The 22500-nt window shown below is 46.6% G+C and overlaps 1 protein-coding gene across 1 annotated transcript in view; it reads right to left on the reverse strand.

The window, feature by feature from the left end:
* The window catches only part of LOC128703955 (alkaline phosphatase), a 39407-nt gene that overhangs the window by 3723 nt on the left and 13184 nt on the right, over nt 1-22500 (reverse strand). Inside the window, exons 4-10 of the mRNA XM_053798842.2 lie at nt 18376-18593; nt 12471-12644; nt 11583-11668; nt 10260-10365; nt 8551-8752; nt 5322-5453; nt 4179-4370 (exon numbers count right to left, since the gene is read on the reverse strand). Of these exons, the coding sequence (XP_053654817.2) occupies nt 4179-4370; nt 5322-5453; nt 8551-8752; nt 10260-10365; nt 11583-11668; nt 12471-12644; nt 18376-18593 (1110 nt within the window). The remainder of the gene's footprint in view (nt 1-4178; nt 4371-5321; nt 5454-8550; nt 8753-10259; nt 10366-11582; nt 11669-12470; nt 12645-18375; nt 18594-22500) is intronic.

Below are 22500 nucleotides of genomic sequence, written 5' to 3' on the forward strand. Positions count from 1 at the left end.
ACTTATACAGCAGGTTAGGTTCCAGGCTACTGCTCTAACAGTAGGGCCCCACTTATACAGCAGGTTAGGTTCCAGGCTACTGCTCTAACAGTAGGGCCCCACTCATACAGCAGGTTAGGTTCCAGGCTACTGCTGTAACAGTAGGGCCCCACTTATACAGCAGGTTAGGTTCCAGGCTACTGCTCTAACAGTAGGGCCCCACTTATACAGCAGGTTAGGTTCCAGGCTACTGCTCTAACAGTAGGGCCCCACTCATACAGCAGGTTAGGTTCCAGGCTACTGCTGTAACAGTAGGGCCCCACTCATACAGCAGGTTAGGTTCCAGGCTACTGCTGTAACAGTAGGGCCCCACTTATACAGCAGGTTAGGTTCCAGGCTACTGCTGTAACAGTAGAGCCCCACTCATACAGCAGGTTAGGTTCCAGGCTACTGCTCTAACAGTAGGGCCCCACTCATACAGCAGATTAGGTTCCAGGCTACTGCTGTAACAGTAGGGCCCCGCCTATACAGCAGGTTAGGTTCCAGGCTACTGCTATAACAGTAGGGCCCCGCTTATACAGCAGGTTAGGTTCCAGGCTACTGCTGTAACAGTAGGGCCCCACTTATACAGCAGGTTAGGTTCCAGGCTACTGCTGTAACAGTAGGGCCCCACTTATACAGCAGGTTAGGTTCCAGGCTACTGATATAAACCAAAATAACAAAAAAGGCACAATACCGTGATTGGAACGATACACAAATGACCCGCACATAAAAGAGAGAAGCTTACGACGACATTTCAGTCCGACTTGGACCATTGACAAAGTCACACTGTTACTTCGTCAGTGATCCAAGTCGGACCGAAACGTCGTCGTAAGCTTCTCTCTTTTATGTGCGGGTCATTTGTGTATAAACTAAAAGTCACTGTAAAGTGAAATATACTTTGCATGTTTATAATAACATATATTAACTGATCAACACAGCTAGGCCTAAAAAAAATACTTATACAGTAAACACATTACTTACCTTAAAATATTTTCATTCTTAGATTATAGCAAGTATTGAATATATTTATTGTAGGAAAACTGAATAATTGCAGAATGGGCATAATTGATAACCACTGTAATTGCAAAGTGCCGTAAAACGAAGCGCCGAAAAGCGAGACATTTCTGTACTTTGTCACTTTCTCCCTACCAATAAGTCTCTCTCCTTATCTAGATTCTTTTGCCTTAAGAAAAGCTAAGATATATTGGTATTTTTAATTCAGGGTGGGTATGGTTAGCCAGCCAGGGTAACCCAGGGTAGGGAGTGTTAGCCAGCCAGGATAACCCAGGGTAGGGAGTGTTAGCCAGCCAGGATAACGCAGGGTAGGGAGTGTTAGCCAGCCAGGATAATGCAGGGTAGGGAGTGTTAGCCAGCCAGGATAACGCAGGGTAGGGAGTGTTAGCCAGCTAGGGTAACGCAGGGTAGGGAGTGTTAGCCAGCCAGGATAACGCAGGGTAGGGAGTGTTAGTAAGCCAGGGTAACCCAGGGTAGGGAGTGTTAGCTAGCCAGAATAACCCAGGGTAGGGAGTGTTAGCCAGCCATGATAACCCAGGGTAGGGAGTGTTAGCCAGCCAGGATAACCCAGGGTAGGGAGTGTTAGCCAGCCAGGATAACCCAGGGTAGGGAGTGTTAGCCAGCCAGGGTAACCCAGGGTAGGGAGTGTTAGCCAGCCAGGATAACACAGGGTAGGGAGTGTTAGCCAGCCAGGATAACGCAGGGTAGGGAGTGTTAGCCAGCCAGGGTAACGCAGGGTAGGGAGTGTTAGCCAGCCAGGATAATGCAGGGTAGGGAGTGTTAGCCAGCCAGGGTAACCCAGGGTAGGGAGTGTTAGCCAGCCAGGTGAACTCAGGGTAGGGAGTGTTAGCCAGCCATGATAACACAAGGTAGGGAGTGTTACCCAGCCAGGATAACCCAGGGTCGGGAGTGTTAGCCAGCCAGGGTTACTCAGGATACGGAGTGTTAGCCACCGAGGATAACCCAGGGTAGGGAGTGTTAGCCAGCCAAGATAACTCAGCGTAAGGAGTGTTAGCCAGCCAGGATAACCCAGGGTAGGGAGTGTTACCCAGCCAGGATAACCCAGGGTAGGGAGTGTTAGCCAGCCAGGATAACCCAGGGTAGGGAGTGCTAGCCAGCCAGGATAACCCAGGGTAGGTAGTGTTAGCCAGCCAGGATAACCCAGGGTAGGTAGTGTTAGCCAGCCAGGATAACCCAGGGTAGGGAGTGTTAGCCAGCCAGGATAACCCAGGGTAGGGAGTGTTAGCCAGCCAGGGTAACCCAGGGTAGGGAGTGTTAGCCAGCCAGGATAACCCAGGGTAGGGAGTGTTAGCCAGCTAGGATAACCCAGGGTAGGGAGTGTTAGCCAGCCAGGATAACCCAGGGTAGGGAGTGTTAGCCAGCCAGGATAACCCAGGGTAGGGAGTGTTAGCCAGCCAGGATAACCCAGGGTAGGGAGTGTTAGCCAGCCAGGGTAACCCAGGGTAGGGAGTGTTAGTCAGCCAGGGTAACCCAGGGTAGGTAGTGTTAGCCAGCCAGGATAACCCAGGATAGGGAGAGTTAGCCAGCCAGGATAACCTAGGGTAGGGAGTGTTAGCCAGCCAGGATAACCCAGGGTAGGCAGTGTTAGCCAGCCAGGATAACCCAGGGTAGGGAGTGTTAGCCAGCTAGGATAACCCAGGGTAGGGAGTGTTAGCCAGCCAGGATAACCCAGGGTAGGGAGTGTTAGCCAGCCAGGATAACCCAGGGTAGGGAGTGTTAGCCAGCCAGGATAACCCAGGGTAGGCAGTGTTAGCCAGCCAGGATAACCCAGGGTAGGGAGTGTTAGCCAGCTAGGATAACCCAGGGTAGGGAGTGTTAGCCAGCCAGGATAACCCAGGGTAGGGAGTGTTAGCCAGCCAGGATAACCCAGGGTAGGGAGTGTTAGCCAGCCAGGATAACCCAGGGTAGGGAGTGTTAGCCATCCAGGGTAACCCAGGGTAGGGAGTGTTAGCCAGCCAGGATAACCCAGGGTAGGGAGTGTTAACTAGCCAGGATAACCCAGGGTAGGGAGTGTTAGCCAGCCAGGATAACCCAGGGTAGGGAGTGTTAGCCAGCCAGGGTAACCCAGGGTAGGGAGTGTTAGCCAGCCAGGATAACCCAGGGTAGGGAGTGTTAGCCAGCCAGGGTAACCCAGGGTAGGGAGTGTTAGCCAGCCAGGATAACCCAGGGTAGGGAGTGTTAGCCAGCCAGGATAACCCAGGGTAGAGAGTGTTAGCCAGCCAGGATAACCCAGGGTAGGGAGTGTTAGCCAGCCAGGATAACCCAGGGTAGGTAGTGTTAGCCAGCCAGGATAACCCAGGGAAGGAAGTGTTAGCCAGCCAGGATAACCCAGGGTAGGGAGTGTTAGCCAGCCAGGATAACCCAGGGTAGGGAGTGTTAGCCAGCCAGGATAACCCAGGGTAGGGAGTGTTAGCAAGCCAGGATAACCCAGGGTAGGTAGTGTTAGCCAGCCAGGATAACCCAGGGTAGGTAGTGTTAGCCAGCCAGGATAACCCAGGGTAGGGAGTGTTAGCCAGCCAGGATAACCCAGGGTAGGTAGTGTTAGCCAGCCAGGATAACCCAGGGAAGGAAGTGTTAGCCAGCCAGGATAACCCAGGGTAGGGAGTGTTAGCCAGCCAGGATAACCCAGGGTAGGGAGTGTTAGCAAGCCAGGATAACCCAGGGTAGGGAGTGTTAGCCATCCAGGGTAACCCAGGGTAGGGAGTGTTAGCCAGCCAGGATAACCCAGGGTAGGGAGTGTTAGCCAGCCAGGATAACCCAGGGTAGGGAGTGTTAGCCAGCCAGGATAACCCAGGGTAGGTGTTAGCCATCCAGGGTTAGGGAGTGTTAGCCAGTAACCCAGGGTAGAGAGTGTTAGCAGCCAGGATATAGGGAGTGTTAGCAAGCCAGGATTAGAGTGTTAGCTCACAGCACCTCAGTACGTTATAGTATATTCACTATCCTTGACTACACACCTTCATAATACATAATACGTAATTCTTAATATAGACACGTAGATGTCAGCAGATAGCCTTGATGTGTCCTGCCAAACCGCCTGCTGTCTGTCTGTCCCTTGTGCTGCTGTTCCCTCTCTCTATCACTATTCCCTCTCTATCACTGTTCCCCTCTCTCCCCCCACTCACCCAGCACATCAGAGCCCCTCTCCTGGTAACCATTCATGACTATGGGCTGTGAGTGGTCTGCAGTAACCAGGATCAGTGTCTCCTGAGGGTCCGTCATGCTCACTGCTTGCTCAATAGCAGCCTCGAACTCCACCGCCTCCTCCAGGGCCGACCTGTACTCGTTCAGGTGGTGGGCCAGATCGATGTTACCTCCTGCAGGCATCAAAGACAATGTTTAAGTATGTGTGTTTAGGTATAGGCGCACATACCTGGAGTATGTGTACCTAGGCCTAAATATACTTATGACATCAGTACCAACCAACATACAATAAACATCAGCCCCAACCAACAAACATCAGCCCCAACCAACAAATATCAGCCCCAACCAATAAACATCAGCCCCAACCAACAAACGTCAGCCCCAACCAACAAACATCAGCCCCAACCAACAAATATCAGCCCCAACCAACAAACATCAGCCCCAACCAACAAACATCAGCCCCAACCAACAAACATCAGCCCCAACCAACAAATATCAGCCCCAACCAACAAATATCAGCCCCAACCAACAAACATCAGTCCCAACCAACAAACACCACCCCAACCAACAAACATCAGCCCCAACCAACAAACATCAACCCAAACCAACGAACATCAGTCCCAACCAACAAACACCACCCCAACCAACAAACATCAGTCCCAACCAACAAACATCAACCCCAACCAACGAACCCCAACCAACAAATATCAGCCCCAACCAACAAACATCAGTCCCAACCAACAAACACCACCCCAACCAACAAACATCAGCCCCAACCAACAAACATCAACCCCAACCAACGAACATCAGTCCCAACCAACAAACACCACCCCAACCAACAAACATCAGTCCCAACCAACAAACATCAACCCCAACCAACGAACATCAGCCCCAACCAACAAACACCACCCCAACCAACAAACATCAGCCCCAACCAACAAACATCAGCCCCAACCAACAAACACCACCCTAACCAACAAACACCACCCCAACCAACAAACATCAGCCCCAACCAACAAACACCACCCCAACCAACAAACATCAGCCCCAACCAACAAACACCACCCCAACCAACAAACATCAGCCCCCAACCAACAAACATCATAAAGTTCAACAAACATTACCTTCCACGAAGAGAAAATAACCATTGGTATCCTTCTGAAGAATCTCTATGGCAGTTTTGGTCATCTCTCTGAGGGACGGGTTGCTGACGTCATTGTCCACTTTGAAGCCCATGTGACCCCAGTCGAACAACCCTGTTAATGGTAGTTTGTTAAATGTAGTGAAGTTGGTAGAATTACCGACAATATGTAAAGTAAAAGGAGACAAGTGCAACTAATGTGACGTGTTATTGTGGCAACGTTTCGCTCTCCAGGAGCTTTATCAAGCTGGTACAAGCAGTATATGGACACAGAGGGTATATAAAGGCTCAGAATGAGGTGCAATACTAGTGGTAGTAGTAGTAGTAGTAGTAGTAGTAGTAGTAGTAGTAGTAGTAGTAGTAGTAGTAGTGGTAGTAGCAGTAGTAGTAGTAGTAGTAGTAGTAGCAGTAGTAGTAGTAGTGGTAGTAGCAGTAGTAGTAGTAGTAGTAGTAGTAGTAGTAGCAGTAGTAGTAGTAGTAGTAGTAGTAGTAGTAGTGGTAGTAGTAGTAGTAGTAGTAGTAGTGGTAGTAGTGGTATTAGTAGTAGTGGTAGTAGTGGTAGTAGTAGTAGTAGTAGTAGTAGTAGTGGTAGTAGTAGTAGTAGTAGTAGTAGTAGTAGTGGTAGTAGTGGTAGTAGTAGTAGTGGTAGTAGTGGTAGTAGTAGTAGTAGTAGTGACAAAAGTAATACAATATGGTAGAGCAATTAATAAATACAAAAGCTATTACCTGGGTAACATAAAAATAGGTTGGACAAATATAGACTGGAAAGAGGCAGCTTGTTTCAGTGTTCACTCTCTGTAATGTGCTTTGTGTAGTATAACAGGAGAGACTATGTGATGGCAGGGTTTACTGTTTTCAGGAGGATTCTTGCTAAGACTTCGGAGATGGTGAAGCTGCCGTTGTTTTGTTTAATTGTATTCGAAACAGCGATCAGTGCTGATTCGAGGCACTTGCGTCTGCGGAAATTAGTTTCTTTGATCACTAATTGGGCGTCTCTGAATTTCATGAGATGATTGGTGGAATTTCGGTGTTGTACACAGGTGTTGTTTAAGTTATCGTTCCTACATGCGTAAATGTGTTCATTGAGGCGGGTGTCGAGGTTTCTTGCTGTTTCACCTACGTAAATCTTGTCACAGCCTCCACAGGGTATAGTGTAAACCCCTGCATTGACTGGAGAGCGAAACGTTGCCACAATAAAATGTCACATTAGTTGCACTTGTGTCCTTTTACTTTACACAGTTTGTTAAATGGTTATGATGTCGTAAGAATGGAGGAGCACTGCAGCAGGCCTACTGGCCCATGATAGGCAGGTTCTTCTCAAAGCTAAACCCACTAACAAAAATATTTGCCCAACCCATTATCAGTGTTACTCAAGGAATAACCTTTGATAACTATTATAAGCTTTGATAACCTATTATAAGCTTAAATAACCCTATTATAAGCTTAGATAACCCTATTATATGCTTTGATAGCTCTATTATAAGCTATGATAACTCTATCATAAGCTTAGATAACCCTTTTATGAGCTTAGATAACCCAATTATAAGTTTTGATAACCCCATTATAAGCTTAGATAACCCCATTATAAGCTTAGATAACCCAATTATAAGTTTTGATAACCCCATTATAAGCTTAGATAACCCCATTATAAGCTTAGATAACCCAATTATAAGTTTTGATAACCCCATTATAAGCTTAGATAACCCTATTATCAGCTTAGATAACCCTATTATCAGCTTAGATAACCCTATTATCAGCTTAGATAACCCTATTATCAGCTTAGATAATCCTATTATCAGCTTAGATAACCCTATTATCAGCTTAGATAACCCTATTATCAGCTTAGATAACCCTATTATCAGCTTAGATAACCCTATTATCAGCTTAGATAACCCTATTATCAGCTTAGATAACTCTATTATCAGCTTAGATAACCCTATTATCAGCTTAGATAACCCTATTATCAGCTTAGATAACCCTATTATCAGCTTAGATACCCCTATTATCAGCTTAGATAACCCTATTATCAGCTTAGATAACCCTATTATCAGCTTAGATACCCCTATTATCAGCTTAGATAACCCTATTATCAGCTTAGATAACCCTATTATCAGCTTAGATAACCCTATTATCAGCTTAGATAACCCTATTATCAGCTTAGATAACTCTATTATCAGCTTAGATAACCCTATTATCAGCTTAGATAACCCTATTATCAGCTTAGATAACCCTATTATCAGCTTAGATACCCCTATTATCAGCTTAGATAACCCTATTATCAGCTTAGATAACCCTATTATCAGCTTAGATACCCCTATTATCAGCTTAGATAACCCTATTATCAGCTTAGATACCCCTATTATCAGCTTAGATAACCCTATTATCAGCTTAGATACCCCTATTATCAGCTTAGATAACCCTATTATCAGCTTAGATACCCCTATTATCAGCTTAGATAACCCTATTATCAGCTTAGATAACCCTATTATCAGCTTAGATAACCCTATTATCAGCTTAGATAACCCTATTTAATCTATATATTAAACAGAACTGGATACATCAGCAGTGTGCTGTTCTATGTGATAATTAACGTAGTGAGAACTGGTCATTAACATTGACGGTGGAGGTAAACACAATATTCCATACATTAACCTGTGAGGTTGTGCGTTTGGCAGCGTGACTCGTGACAGTAGTTGTGGGTGCCAGGCGTATGAAAAAACTTGTTTTATTTGTTAATTGCTTGTTTTATGGTTTGATTACTCGTTTTATGTATTGATTACTCGTTTTATGTATTGATTACTCGTTTTATGTATTGATTACTCGTTTTATTATCACATTTTATTGTTTATCACGTTTTATTTATTAATTATCACTCACATGACAAGTTCTCACATATCTCAGTCCTACATTACATATCATTCCTTTATTTATAATGTAAGATTAGTTTGTCTTTTACTAGAACGTCATTTTTCCAACGATCTCTGTTTTCGATGATACTTTTTTAAGCAAATTTAGGATAGGTTAGGGTACGCACGGCCACCCCGTTGCCAGACGCATTTGGGCTTTTAGTTTTTAAAATGTATTAATTGTTTTTAAGTTAAACAATCTTTGTTAATTTACAAGAACATTCAGAAATTTACGTTTGGAATCACGTGATTTTTAAATTACCGTAGTAAATAAGTGAGGACATATTTGCAGTACGACAACCTTACCCATGAGGTATTCAGTGTTGGTAGTGTCGACGGCGAGGAGGTCGTTGCGGTGCCAGACGTAGGAGGCATTACCAAGGAGTTTTTTCTGGTTGATCCAAGTTTCTATGAGATTCTTATCGTCATCTCTCTTCCCTCCGTCGCCGCCTTCAGGGTCGTCTACGTGCTTAGGTGTTAACTTCTGACGTCCGCCACCCATGATAACCTGGTGGTGCCAGCCGCAAAAATGTTATTACACTCTCATACATTTAAGTAAGTTTATTCAGGTATACACAAATACAGTTAAATAGAATTATCATACATAGCAGCATATGTGTAGACAACCTGGGATAACCCAGAAAAGTTAGACAGAGTGACTTATTTCCATTGTGGTCCTTAACATATATGAACGAGAATGTAATCGAGTAGGTCTTTAATTCATTATTTTAAATCATTTACTTATTCTTTTAACCTATGTATTTACGCCTTAATTGTATAAAGGCAAACTTCGTACGTCCGTCATCCAGGATAACCTGAAGGTACTACTGGCGTAAATGTTATCGTACACTAGATCATAACACAATTATTTTAAGTCTGACAATACAATTAGAGAATATATATATATATATATATATATATATATATATATATATATATATATATATATATATATATATATATATATATATATATATATATATATACATATATATTACGTTTAAATATTTACTCTGAAGGCTTTAATTATCTGAAGGAGATATTTCTACGCCCGCCATCCATTGACAAACCTTGATGCCGGTTATGTAGAGGTTATCGCACACTTTATTATTTAGTAAATTGACAAAATGTTGGATTTTGACATCGGATAAATTTAGAAATATTTAACCAAAGGAAGAGCCGGATGTTTCTTATTATAAACCAAATTATATAATAGAATAATTATGATATCAAGAGCCCTCTCCTCCTCTCACAGGCATCACCTTGTCTTGCAGTTGTCGTACCTGCTTTGTAGCTGTCACACCTGCCTTGCAGTTGTCGTACATGTCTTCTGTCTGGCAGTTGTCGTACCTGCTTTGTAGCTGACACACCTGCCTTGCTGTTGTCGTACATGCCTTCTGTCTTGCAGTTGTCGTACATGTCTTCTGTCTCGCAGTTGTCGTACCTGCTTTGTAGCTGTCACACCTGTCTTGCAGTTGTCGTACATGCCTTCTGTCTCGCAGTTGTCGTACCTGCTCGCAGTTGTAGCTGTTACACCTGTCTTGCAATTGTCGTACATGTCTTCTGTCTCGCAGTTGTCGTACCTGCTTTGTAGCTGTCATACCTGTCTTGCAGTTATCGTACATCATGGCAGAACGTAAATTCCATGTCTCCTGTCTTGCAGATGTCGTACATGTCTCCTGTCTTGCAGATGTCGTACATGTCTCCTGTCTTGCAGATGTCGTACATGTCTCCTGTCTTGCAGATGTCGTACATGTCTCCTGTCTTGCAGATGTCGTACATGTCTCCTGTCTTGCAGATGTCGTACATGTCTCCTGTCTTGCAGATGTCGTACATGTCTCCTGTCTTGCAGATGTCGTACATGTCTCCTGTCTTGCAATTGTCACGCATGCCTCTTGTCTTGCAGTTATCGTACATGACTTACAATTGTCGTATCTGTCTTGCAGTTATCACACCTGTCTCGCAGTTATTATACATGTCTTGCAGTTATCATACCTATCTTGCAGTTGTCGTACCTTGATTTTGGAACCTGTGTCTCCCAGCACCAGTTGTTCTGCGATGTCGTCACAGAGGTCAGGGTCGCCACCATCGTCGTTGATGTCGTCGTCACTCTCCCAGTGCCTGCGGGGGACGACACGACCTCTCAACCTCTAGCACGACCTCACTACAGTGCTGTTACCACCTTGGAACGACTTTTAGTCAAACTCCCTTTACTCTCTGTGTTGACTCACGGTTTTTCCTGGTGACTATCACACCCTGACTAACCATTAACCAGTCCTGACTCACTACCATTAACTAGCCCTCACTACCATTAACTAGCCCTGACTCACTACCATTAACTAGCCCTGACTCACCACCATTAACCAGTCCTGACTCACTACCATTAACCAGTCCTGACTCACTACCATTAACTAGCCCTGACTCACTACCATTAACTAGCCCTGACTCACTACCATTAACTAGCCCTGACTCACTACCATTAACCAGTCCTGACTCACCACCATTAACCAGTCCTGACTCACTACCATTAACCAGTCCTGACTCACTACCATTAACTAGCCCTGACTCACTACCATTAACTAGCCCTGACTCACTACCATTAACTAGCCCTGACTCACTACCATTAACCAGTCCTGACTCACCACCATTAACCAGTCCTGACTCACCACCATTAACTAGTCCTGACTCACCACCATTAACCAGTCCTGGCTCACCACCATTAACTAGTTCTGACTCACCACCATTAACCAGCCCTGACTCACCACCATTAACCAGCCTTGACTCACCACCATTAACCAGTCCTGACTAACCACCATTAACCAGTCCTGACTCACCACCATTAACTAGCCCTGACTCACTACCATTAACTAGCCCTGACTCACTACCATTAACTAGCCCTGACTCACTACCATTAACTAGCCCTGACTCACCACCATTAACCAACCCTGACTCACCACCATTAACCAGTCCTGACTAACCACCATTAACCAGTCCTGACTCACCACCATTAACCAGCCCTGACTCACCACCATTAACCAGTCCTGACTAACCACCATTAACCAGTCCTGACTCACCACCATTAACCAGCCCTGACTCACCACCATTAACCAGTCCTGACTAACCACCATTAACCAGTCCTGACTCACCACCATTAACCAGTCCTGACTCACCACCATTAACCAGTCCTGACTAACCACCATTAACCAACCCTGACTCACCACCATTAACCAGTCCTGACTCACCACCATTAACCAGTCCTGACTCACCACCATTAACCAGTCCTGACTAACCACCATTAACCAGTCCTGACTAACCACCATTAACCAGTCCTGACTCACCTCTCAGCAGTGTGGGCGTAAGTACCAGCAGGCGAGGCATGAGTGACTCTGGTCACGGTAACAATGCCAGTAGAGCGTCCAGCGTCCTGTGGACACCACACAATGAATATACTCACTCCCAGAGTGACATTACTCATTACATTACTCATTACACTATTCATTTTACCCTTAATATTACTTATAAAAATAAACATGACTGGCTAGAGCACGTACCTGGAACTTCCCAGCCACCACGTACCTGGAACTTCCCAGCCACCACATACCTGGAACTTCCCAGCCACCACATACCTGGAACTTCCCAGCCACCACATACCTGGAACTTCCCAGCCACCACATACCTGGAACTTCCCAGCCACCACATACCTGGAACTTCCCAGCCACCACATACCTGGAACTTCCCAGCCACCACATACCTGGAACTTCCCAGCCACCACATACCAGGACCTTCCCAGCCACCACGTAACAGGAACTTCGCAGCCACCACATACCTGGAACTTCCCAGCCACCACGTACCTGGAACTTCCCAGCCACCACATACCTGGAACTTCCCAGCCACCACATACCTGGAACTTCCCAGCCACCACATACCTGGAACTTCCCAGCCACCACATACCTGGAACTTCCCAGCCACCACGTACCTGGAACTTCCCAGCCACCACGTACCTGGAACTTCCCAGCCACCACGTACCTGGAACTTCCCAGCCACCACATACCTGGAACTTCCCAGCCACCACATACCTGGAACTTCCCAGCCACCACATACCTGGAACTTCCCAGCCACCACATACCTGGAACTTCCCAGCCACCACATACCTGGAACTTCCCAGCCACCACATACCTGGAACTTCCCAGCCACCACATACCTGGAACTTCCCAGCCACCACATACCTGGAAATTCCTAAGAATAGAGTGTGTATGGAACTGTGGAATGTTCATAGCATCACAGTCGGCCAGCTGAACATTAACGTCCACACCGATGGTCTGCTGGTTACCCTTGACACCGCTGAGGTAAGCTGTGGCGCTGGCAGCAGAATCTGTCACCATCTTGTCTGCGCTGTATGTCTGCAGCGGAAGTCAGCATCCGGTTAGCTATCGTGTGTATTTCTTACCTGGGACGCACTCTACAAGCTAGTGGATAGTGGTTAGTAGGCTCGGCTCGATAAATGTATATATATATATATATATATATATATATATATATATATATATATATATATATATATATATATATATATATATATATATATATATATATATTGCTGATATAAAGATGGTATATACAGTACACGAGGTGTATATACTGTTACGTGTTTGTTACTGATTAGTGACCGTAAATATCGGCCATTCTATAGACTACCGAATCTTGGCTCAACAGAGATTATTACAATGTACGTCTTACCGTAGTTGTACTCAAACATTAATACCTTTGTTCTATAGTTCAGGAAATTGACATACTTAGAATGTCTGATAAACAGATCCCTTAAGACAGACGCCTTAAGACAGACACCTTAAGGCAGACACCTTAAGGCAGACACCTTAAGACAGACGCCTTAAGGCAGACACCTTAAGGCAGACACCTTAAGACAGACACCTTAAGACAGACGCCTTAAGACAGACCCCTTAAGGCAGACACCTTAAGGCAGACACCTTAAGACAGACACCTTAAGACAGACGCCTTAAGACAGACGCCTTAAGACAGACTCCTTAAGACAGACACCTTAAGACAGACGCCTTAAGACAGACCCCTTAAGACAGACCCCTTAAGACAGACCCCTTAAGACAGACCCCTTAAGACAGACACCTTAAGACAGACCCCTTAAGACAGACGCCTTAAGACAGACGCCTTAAGACAGACACCTTAAGACAGACGCCTTAAGACAGACCCCTTAAGACAGACCTCTTAAGACAGACCCCTTAAGACAGACGCCTTAAGACAGACCCCTTAAGACAGACACCTTAAGACAGACCCCTTAAGACAGACCCCTTAAGACAGACACCTTAAGACAGACGCCTTAAGACAGACCCCTTAAGACAGACCCCTTAAGACAGACGCCTTAAGACAGACCCCTTAAGACAGACACCTTAAGACAGACACCTTAAGACAGACGCCTTAAGACAGACGCCTTAAGACAGACTCCTTAAGACAGACACCTTAAGACAGACGCCTTAAGACAGACCCCTTAAGACAGACCCCTTAAGACAGACCCCTAAAGACAGACCCCTTAAGACAGACACCTTAAGACAGACAAGACAGACTTAAGACAGACGCCTTAAGACAGACACCTTAAGACAGACGCCTTAAGACAGACGACAGACTTTAAGACAGACAAGACAGACGCCTTAAGACAGACCCCTTAAGACAGACACCTTAAGACAGACCACTTAAGACAGACCCCTTAAGACAGACACCTTAAGACAGACCCCTTAAGACAGACCCCTTAAGACAGACCCCTTAAGACAGACGCCTTAAGACAGACCCCTTAAGACAGACACCTTAAGACAGACCCCTTAAGACAGACCCCTTAAGACAGACACCTTAAGACAGACGCCTTAAGACAGACCCCTTAAGACAGACCCCTTAAGACAGACGCCTTAAGACAGACCCCTTAAGACAGACGCCTTAAGACAGACCCCTTAAGACAGACACCTTAAGACAGACGCCTTAAGACAGACCCCTTAAGACAGACGCCTTAAGACAGACGCCTTAAGACAGACCCCTTAAGACAGACACCTTAAGACAGACCCCTTAAGACAGACCTCTTAAGACAGACGCCTTAAGACAGACCCCTTAAGACAGACACCTTAAGACAGACCCCATAAGAGACAGCGCAAATAACCAAGTCTAAACCAGAGTAAACAGGAGTCACCAACAACTGTTACAGTAACTTCACCAGACAAACACGAGGAGAGAAACATCAGGTCAGATCACCTGACTCAGCAGTGACCTGGGTCCTAGACCAAGTAACATAAGAACATAAGAAAGTAGGAACACTGCAACAGGCCTACTGACCCATGCGGAGCAGGTCCATGTCCCCCCCCCCCCCCCCGGATTAGCCCAATGACCCACCCAGTCTGGTTACCTCCACTCAAGGATGGAGCACTGCTCCAGACCCAGCAGCACAAGCTAGTCAGGTCCAGCTCACACCCACTCATGCATTTATCTAACCTATTTTTAAAACTACACAAGGTTTTAGCCTCTATAACTGTACTCGGGAGTTTGTTCCACTCATCCACAACTCTATTACCAAACCAGTACTTTCCTATATCCTTCCTGAATCTGAATTTTTCCAACTTAAAACCATTGCTGCGAGTCCTGTCTAGGCTAGATATTTTCACCACGTTATTTACATTCCCTTTATTTATTCCTGTCTTCCATTTATACACCTCGATCATATCCCCCCTAATTCTACGTCTTTCTGGAGAGTGCAGATTCAGGGCCTCAGTCTACCCGCATAGGATAGACAGGGCCCTCAGTCTATCCTCATAGGATAGACAGGGCCCTCAGTGTATCCTCATAGGATAGACAGGGCCTCAGTGTATCCTCATAGGATAGACAGGGCCCTCAGTCTATCCTCATAGGATAGACAGGGCCTCAGTGTATCCTCATAGGATAGACAGGGCCCTCAGTCTATCCTCATAGGATAGACAGGGCCTCAGTCTATCCTCATAGGGAAGATTTCTGATACATGGGATCAACTTTGTCATCCTCCTCTGTACGTTTTCCAGAACATTTATATCCATTCTGTAATACTGTGACCAGAACTGAGCAGCATAGTCTAAATGAGGCCTAACCTCAGGCCTCCTGTTGTAGGCCTAACCAAGGATATATAGAGTTGAAGAACAACCTGAGGACTTCTATTATTTATACTTCTAGATATGAAGCCAAGAATTCTGTTAACTTTATTGCCAACACTAATGTACTGTTGTCTTGGTTTTAAATTACTACTAACCAGAACTCCTAAATCCTTTACACAATCCGTAATATTAAGATCAACATTATTTAGTTTATATGTGTCATGGTTATTGTCCTGTCTAACATTTAGAACTTTGTTCCCCTCCCTCATTACTTTGTTCCCCTCCCTCATTACTTTGTTCCCCTCCCTCATTACTTTGTTCCCCTCCCTCATTACTTTGTTCCCCTCCCTCATTACTTTGTTCCCCTCCCTCATTACTTTGTTCCCCTCCCTCATTACTTTGTTCCCCTCCCTCATTACTTTGTTCCCCTCCCTCATTACTTTGTTTCCCTCCCTCATTACTTTGTTCCCCTCCCTCATTACTTTGTTCCCCTCCCTCATTACTTTGTTTCCCTCCCTCATTACTTTGTTCCCCTCCCTCATTACTTTGTTCCCCTCCCTTATTACTTTGTTCCCCTCCCTCATTACTTTGTTCCCCTCCCTCATTACTTTGTTCCCCTCCCTCATTACTTTGTTCCCCTCCCTCATTACTTTGTTCCCCTCCCTCATTACTTTGTTCCCCTCCCTCATTACTTTGTTTCCCTCCCTCATTACTTTGTTCCCCTCCCTCATTACTTTGTTTCCCTCCCTCATTACTTTGTTTCCCTCCCTCATTACTTTGTTCCCCTCCCTCATTACTTTGTTCCCCTCCCTAATTACTTTGTTTCCCTCCCTCATTACTTTGTTCCCCTCCCTCATTACTTTGTTCCCCTCCCTTATTACTTTGTTCCCCTCCCTCATTACTTTGTTCCCCTCCCTCATTACTTTGTTCCCCTCCCTCATTACTTTGTTCCCCTCCCTCATTACTTTGTTCCCCTCCCTTATTACTTTGTTCCCCTCCCTCATTACTTTGTTCCCCTCCCTCATTACTTTGTTTCCCTCCCTCATTACTTTGTTCCCCTCCCTCATTACTTTGTTCCTATCCCTCATTACTTTGTTCCCCTCCCTTATTACTTTGTTCCCCTCCCTCATTACTTTGTTCCCCTCCCTTATTACTTTGTTCCCCTCCCTCATTACTTTGTTCCCCTCCCTCATTACTTTGTTCCCCTCCCTCATTACTTTGTTCCCCTCCCTTATTACTTTGTTCCCCTCCCTCATTACTTTGTTCCCCTCCCTCATTACTTTGTTTCCCTCCCTCATTACTTTGTTTCCCTCCCTCATTACTTTGTTCCCCTCCCTCATTACTTTGTTCCCCTCCCTCATTACTTTCTTCCCCTCCCTCATTACTTTGTTTCCCTCCCTCATTACTTTGTTCCCCTCCCTCATTACTTTGTTCCCCTCCCTAATTACTTTGTTCCCCTCCCTCATTACTTTGTTCCCCTCCCTCATTAATTTGTTCCCCTCCCTCATTACTTTGTTCCCCTCCCTCATTACTTTGTTCCCCTCCCTTATTACTTTGTTCCCCTCCCTCATTACTTTGTTTCCCTCCCTCATTACTTTGTTCCCCTCCCTTATTACTTTGTTCCCCTCCCTCATTACTTTGTTTCCCTCCCTCATTACTTTGTTCCCCTCCCTTATTACTTTGTTCCCCTCCCTCATTACTTTGTTTCCCTCCCTCATTACTTTGTTCCCCTCCCTCATTACTTTGTTCCCCTCCCTTATTACTTTGTTCCCCTCCCTCATTACTTTGTTCCCCTCCCTAATTACTTTGTTCCCCTCCCGCATTACTTTGTTCCCCTCCCTCATTACTTTGTTCCCCTCCCTCATTACTTTGTTCCCTTCCCTCATTACTTTGTTTCCCTCCCTCATTACTTTGTTCCCCTCCCTCATTACTTTGTTCCCCTCCCTCATTACTTTGTTCCCCTCCCTACATTAGGTCCCATACAAGAGGTGTAACTAACACCCAGGTACCTACTTACTGCTAGATGAACAGTGACAGCAGCTGTAAGGTGACTAACACCCAGGTACCTACTTACTGCTAGGTAAGCAGGGACAGCAGGTGTCTTAAGGAGACACGTCCTAATGCTTCTACCCATACCCGGGATCGAACCAGGAACCTCGGTTTATGAGCTACAAGACGTTTTGCCCACTAGTGGCTTTATCAATACACTACCTGGAGTATACCTGGAGGGTGTTTCGGGGGTCAACGCCCCCGCGGCCCAGCCTGTGACCAGGCTTCGTATCTGGACCTATTATGTACGTCTGTAATGTTGAGGTACAGTCCCTGGAACCATTATGTACCTCTGTAATGTTGATATACAGTCCCTGGACCCATTATGTACCTCTGTAATGTTGAGGTACAGTCCCTGGAACCATTGTGTACCTCTGTAATGTTGATATACAGTCCCTGGAACCATTATGTACCTCTGTAATGTTGATATACAGTCCCTGGACCCATTATGTACCTCTGTAATGTTGATATACAGTCCCTGGACCCATTATGTACCTCTGTAATGTTGATATACAGTCCCTGGAACCATTGTGTACCTCTGTAATGTTGATATACAGTCCCTGGACCCATTATGTACCTCTGTAATGTTGATATACAGTCCCTGGACCCATTATGTACCTCTGTAATGTTGATATACAGTCCCTGGACCCATTATGTACCTCTGTAATGTTGATATACAGTCCCTGGAACCATTGTGTACCTCTGTAATGTTGATATACAGTCCCTGGACCATTATGTACCTCTGTAGTGTTGATATACAGTCCTTGGACCCATTATGTACCTCTGGAATCTTTTTGACTACCACCCACACCACGGGTATGGGCCGCATAATACAAATATATAGAAGCCCTTTGTTATGCAGAGCATTTCGGACGAATTAGGTCAGTTTTGTCCCAGGATGCGACCCAACCTAACTCTTCAACTAGTCTTTAAACCACTTCCAACGTACCTTAATGAGGGTCGAATAAGGGAACTTTTCGTAAGCCATGACCTCGTGTTCAAAGTTCCCTGTTCGGAGACCCTTGAGGTACCTGGCTGCCGTCAGGGTGGATATGGACGTCCCATCACCCAGGAAGAAGATGATATTCTTCGCCTGACTTACGATCTCAGTCTTCTCTAACTGAGTTCGAAGCTCAGCCTGCATCCGCTCGTTCCAGAAGGCCATGTCTGAAGGATACGTGTAAAGTAGACAATAGCACTTACGTATTCCTGTACCTAAATGGTACAGGAATACATAAGTGCAATTATCATACAGAATAATTTACCTGGATAGGGTTTTGGGGGTCAACGCTCCCGAGGCCCGGTCTGTGACCAGGCCTGGTGGGGGATCACGGTCTGATCAACCAGACTGTTACAGCTGGCTACACGTAACTTAGTACCTTGTGGTCCTTGTATATCTTATTCCAAGCATAACTATAAGATTGAGTAATAGTTTAGGGGCCCTAGACGGAACATTACAAAGGTCCGCCCGCCCCTCTGTCCTGGTGGGTTTAGTGCTTGAATTTAGATAATAATAATCCCTCCTCACCCTCACTGCTTTTACCACTAATGACAAATATATTCTAACATTATAAGCGGTGGTACAGTTAACTGTACGACTGTCACTAGCCTGATATAAACCCGTGTAAGTTAAACTGCCAGAAATAAATATTCACTGAAATTCGATAACGTCTTTTAAAAAGTGTATTTTGATTTCAGATTCAAAGTAACGGGTATAATATGATAGATACGTGGAGGTCAGATGAGGACACAACGAGGCCGTGACCATCCAGGGTGGCCTCTTAACCAGGGCTAATATATTAACGATTCGCTCTTCTCTCTCTCTCTCTCTCTCTCTCTCTCTCTCTCTCTCTCTCTCTGTCTTTCTCTCTCTCTCTCTCTCTCTCTCTCTCTCTCTCTCTTCTTTTTATATTTAGTAATGTATAGAGATGAAAGGGGTTACTAACCCCTTGCTCCCGGCATTTAAGTTGCCTCTTACAACATGTATGGCTTACAGAGGAAGAATTCTGTTCCACTTATCCATGGATATATATATATATATATATATATATATATATATATATATATATATATATATATATATATATATATATATATATATATATATATATATATGGTGGACAGAGACAGGATGTTCCAGAGATGGGACACAGCAACAAGGGGACACAGCAACAAGGGGACACAGCAACAAGGGGACACAGCAACAAGGTGACACTGCAACAAGGGGACACAGTAACAAGGGGACACAGCAACAAGGGGACACAGCAACAAGGGGACACAGCAACAAGGGGACACAGCAACAAGGGGACACAGCAACAAGGGGACACAGCAACAAGGGGACACAGCAACAAGGGGACACAGCAACAAGGGGACACAGCAACAAGGGGACACAGCACCAAGGGGACACAGCAACAAGGGGACACAGCAACAAGGGGACACAGCAACAAGGGGACACAGCAACAAGGGGACACAGCAACAAGGGGACACAGCAACAAGGGGACACAGCAACAAGGGGACACAGCAACAAGGGGACACAGCAACAAGGGGACACAGCAACAAGGGGACACAGCAACAAGGGGACAAAGCAACAAGGGGACACAGCAACAAGGGGACACAGCAACAAGGGGACACAACAACAAGGGGACACAGCAACAAGGGGACACAACAACAAGGGGACACAGCAACAAGGGGACACAGCAACAAGGGGACACAGCAACAAGGGGACACAGCAACAAGGGGACACAGCAACAAGGGGACACAGCAACAAGGGGACACAGCAACAAGGGGACACAGCAACAAGGGGACACAGCAACAAGGGGACACAGCAACAAGGGGACACAGCAACAAGGGGACACAGCAACAAGGGGACACAGCAACAAGGGGACACAACAACAAGGGGACACAGCAACAAGGGGACACAACAACAAGGGGACACAGCAACAAGGGGACACAGCAACAAGGGGACACAGCAACAAGGGGACACAGCAACAAGGGGACACAGCAACAAGGGGACACAGCAACAAGGGGACACAGCAACAAGGGGACACAACAACAAGGGGACACAGCAACAAGGGGACACAGCAACAAGGGGACACAGCAACAAGGGGACACAGCAACAAGGGGACACAACAACAAGGGGACACAGCAACAAGGGGACACAGCAACAAGGGGACACAGCAACAAGGGGACACAGCAACAAGGGGACACAGCAACAAGGGGACACAGCAACAAGGGGACACAGCAACAAGGGGACACAACAACAAGGGGACACAGCAACAAGGGGACACAACAACAAGGGGACACAGCAACAAGGGGACACAGCAACAAGGGGACACAGCAACAAGGGGACACAGCAACAAGGGGACACAGCAACAAGGGGACACAGCAACAAGGGGACACAGCAACAAGGGGACACAGCAACAAGGGGACACAGCAACAAGGGGACACAGCAACAAGGGGACACAGCAACAAGGGGACACAGCAACAAGGGGACACAGCAACAAGGGGACACAGCAACAAGGGGACACAGCAACAAGGGGACACAGCAACAAGGGGACACAGCAACAAGGGGACACAGCAACAAGGGGACACAGCAACAAGGGGACACAGCAACAAGGGGACACAGCAACAAGGGGACACAGCAACAAGGGGACACAGCAACAAGGGGACACAGCAACAAGGGGACAAAGCAACAAGGGGACACAGCAACAAGGGGACACAGCAACAAGGGGACACAACAACAAGGGGACACAGCAACAAGGGGACACAACAACAAGGGGACACAGCAACAAGGGGACACAGCAACAAGGGGACACAGCAACAAGGGGACACAGCAACAAGGGGACACAGCAACAAGGGGACACAGCAACATGGGGACACAGCAACAAGGGGACACAGCAACAAGGGGACACAGCAACAAGGGGACACAGCAACAAGGGGACACAGCAACAAGGGGACACAGCAACAAGGGGACACAGCAACAAGGGGACACAGCAACAAGGGGACACAGCAAAAAGGGGACACAGCAACAAGGGGACACAGCAACAAGGGGACACAGCAACAAGGGGACACAGCAACAAGGGGACACAGCAACAAGGGGACACAGCAACAAGGGGACGCAGCAACAAGGGGACACAGCAACAAGGGGACACAGCAACAAGGGGACACAGCAACAAGGGGACACAGCAACAAGGGGACACAGCAACAAGGGGACACAGCAACAAGGGGACACAGCAACAAGGGGACACAGCAACAAGGGGACACAGCAACAAGGGGACACAGCAACAAGGGGACACAGCAACAAGGGGACACAGCAACAAGGGGACACAGCAACAAGGGGACACAGCAACAAGGGGACACAGCAACAAGGGGACACAGCAACAAGGGGACACAGCAACAAGGGGACACAGCAACAAGGGGACACAGCAACAAGGGGACACAGCAACAAGGGGACACAGCAACAAGGGGACACAGCAACAAGGGGACACAGCAACAAGGGGACACAGCAACAAGGGGACACAGCAACAAGGGGACACAGCAACAAGGGGACACAGCAACAAGGGGACACAGCAACAAGGGGACACAGCAACAAGGGGACACAGCAACAAGGGGACACAGCAACAAGGGGACACAGCAACAAGGGGACACAGCAACAAGGGGACACAGCAACAAGGGGACACAGCAACAAGGGGACACAGCAACAAGGGGACACAGCAACAAGGGGACACAGCAACAAGGGGACACAGCAACAAGGGGACACAGCAACAAGGGGACACAGCAACAAGGGGACACAGCAACAAGGGGACACAGCAACAAGGGGACACAGCAACAAGGGGACACAGCAACAAGGGGACACAGCAACAAGGGGACACAGCAACAAGGGGACACAGCAACAAGGGGACACAGCAACAAGGGGACACAGCAACAAGGGGACACAGCAACAAGGGGACACAGCAACAAGGGGACACAGCAACAAGGGGACACAGCAACAAGGGGACACAGCAACAAGGGGACACAGCAACAAGAGGACACAGCAACAAGGGGACACAGCAACAAGGGGACACAGCAACAAGGG

Source organism: Cherax quadricarinatus, chromosome 95, assembly GCF_038502225.1.
Source record: "Cherax quadricarinatus isolate ZL_2023a chromosome 95, ASM3850222v1, whole genome shotgun sequence".
NCBI classification, from domain to species: Eukaryota; Metazoa; Arthropoda; class Malacostraca; order Decapoda; family Parastacidae; genus Cherax; species Cherax quadricarinatus.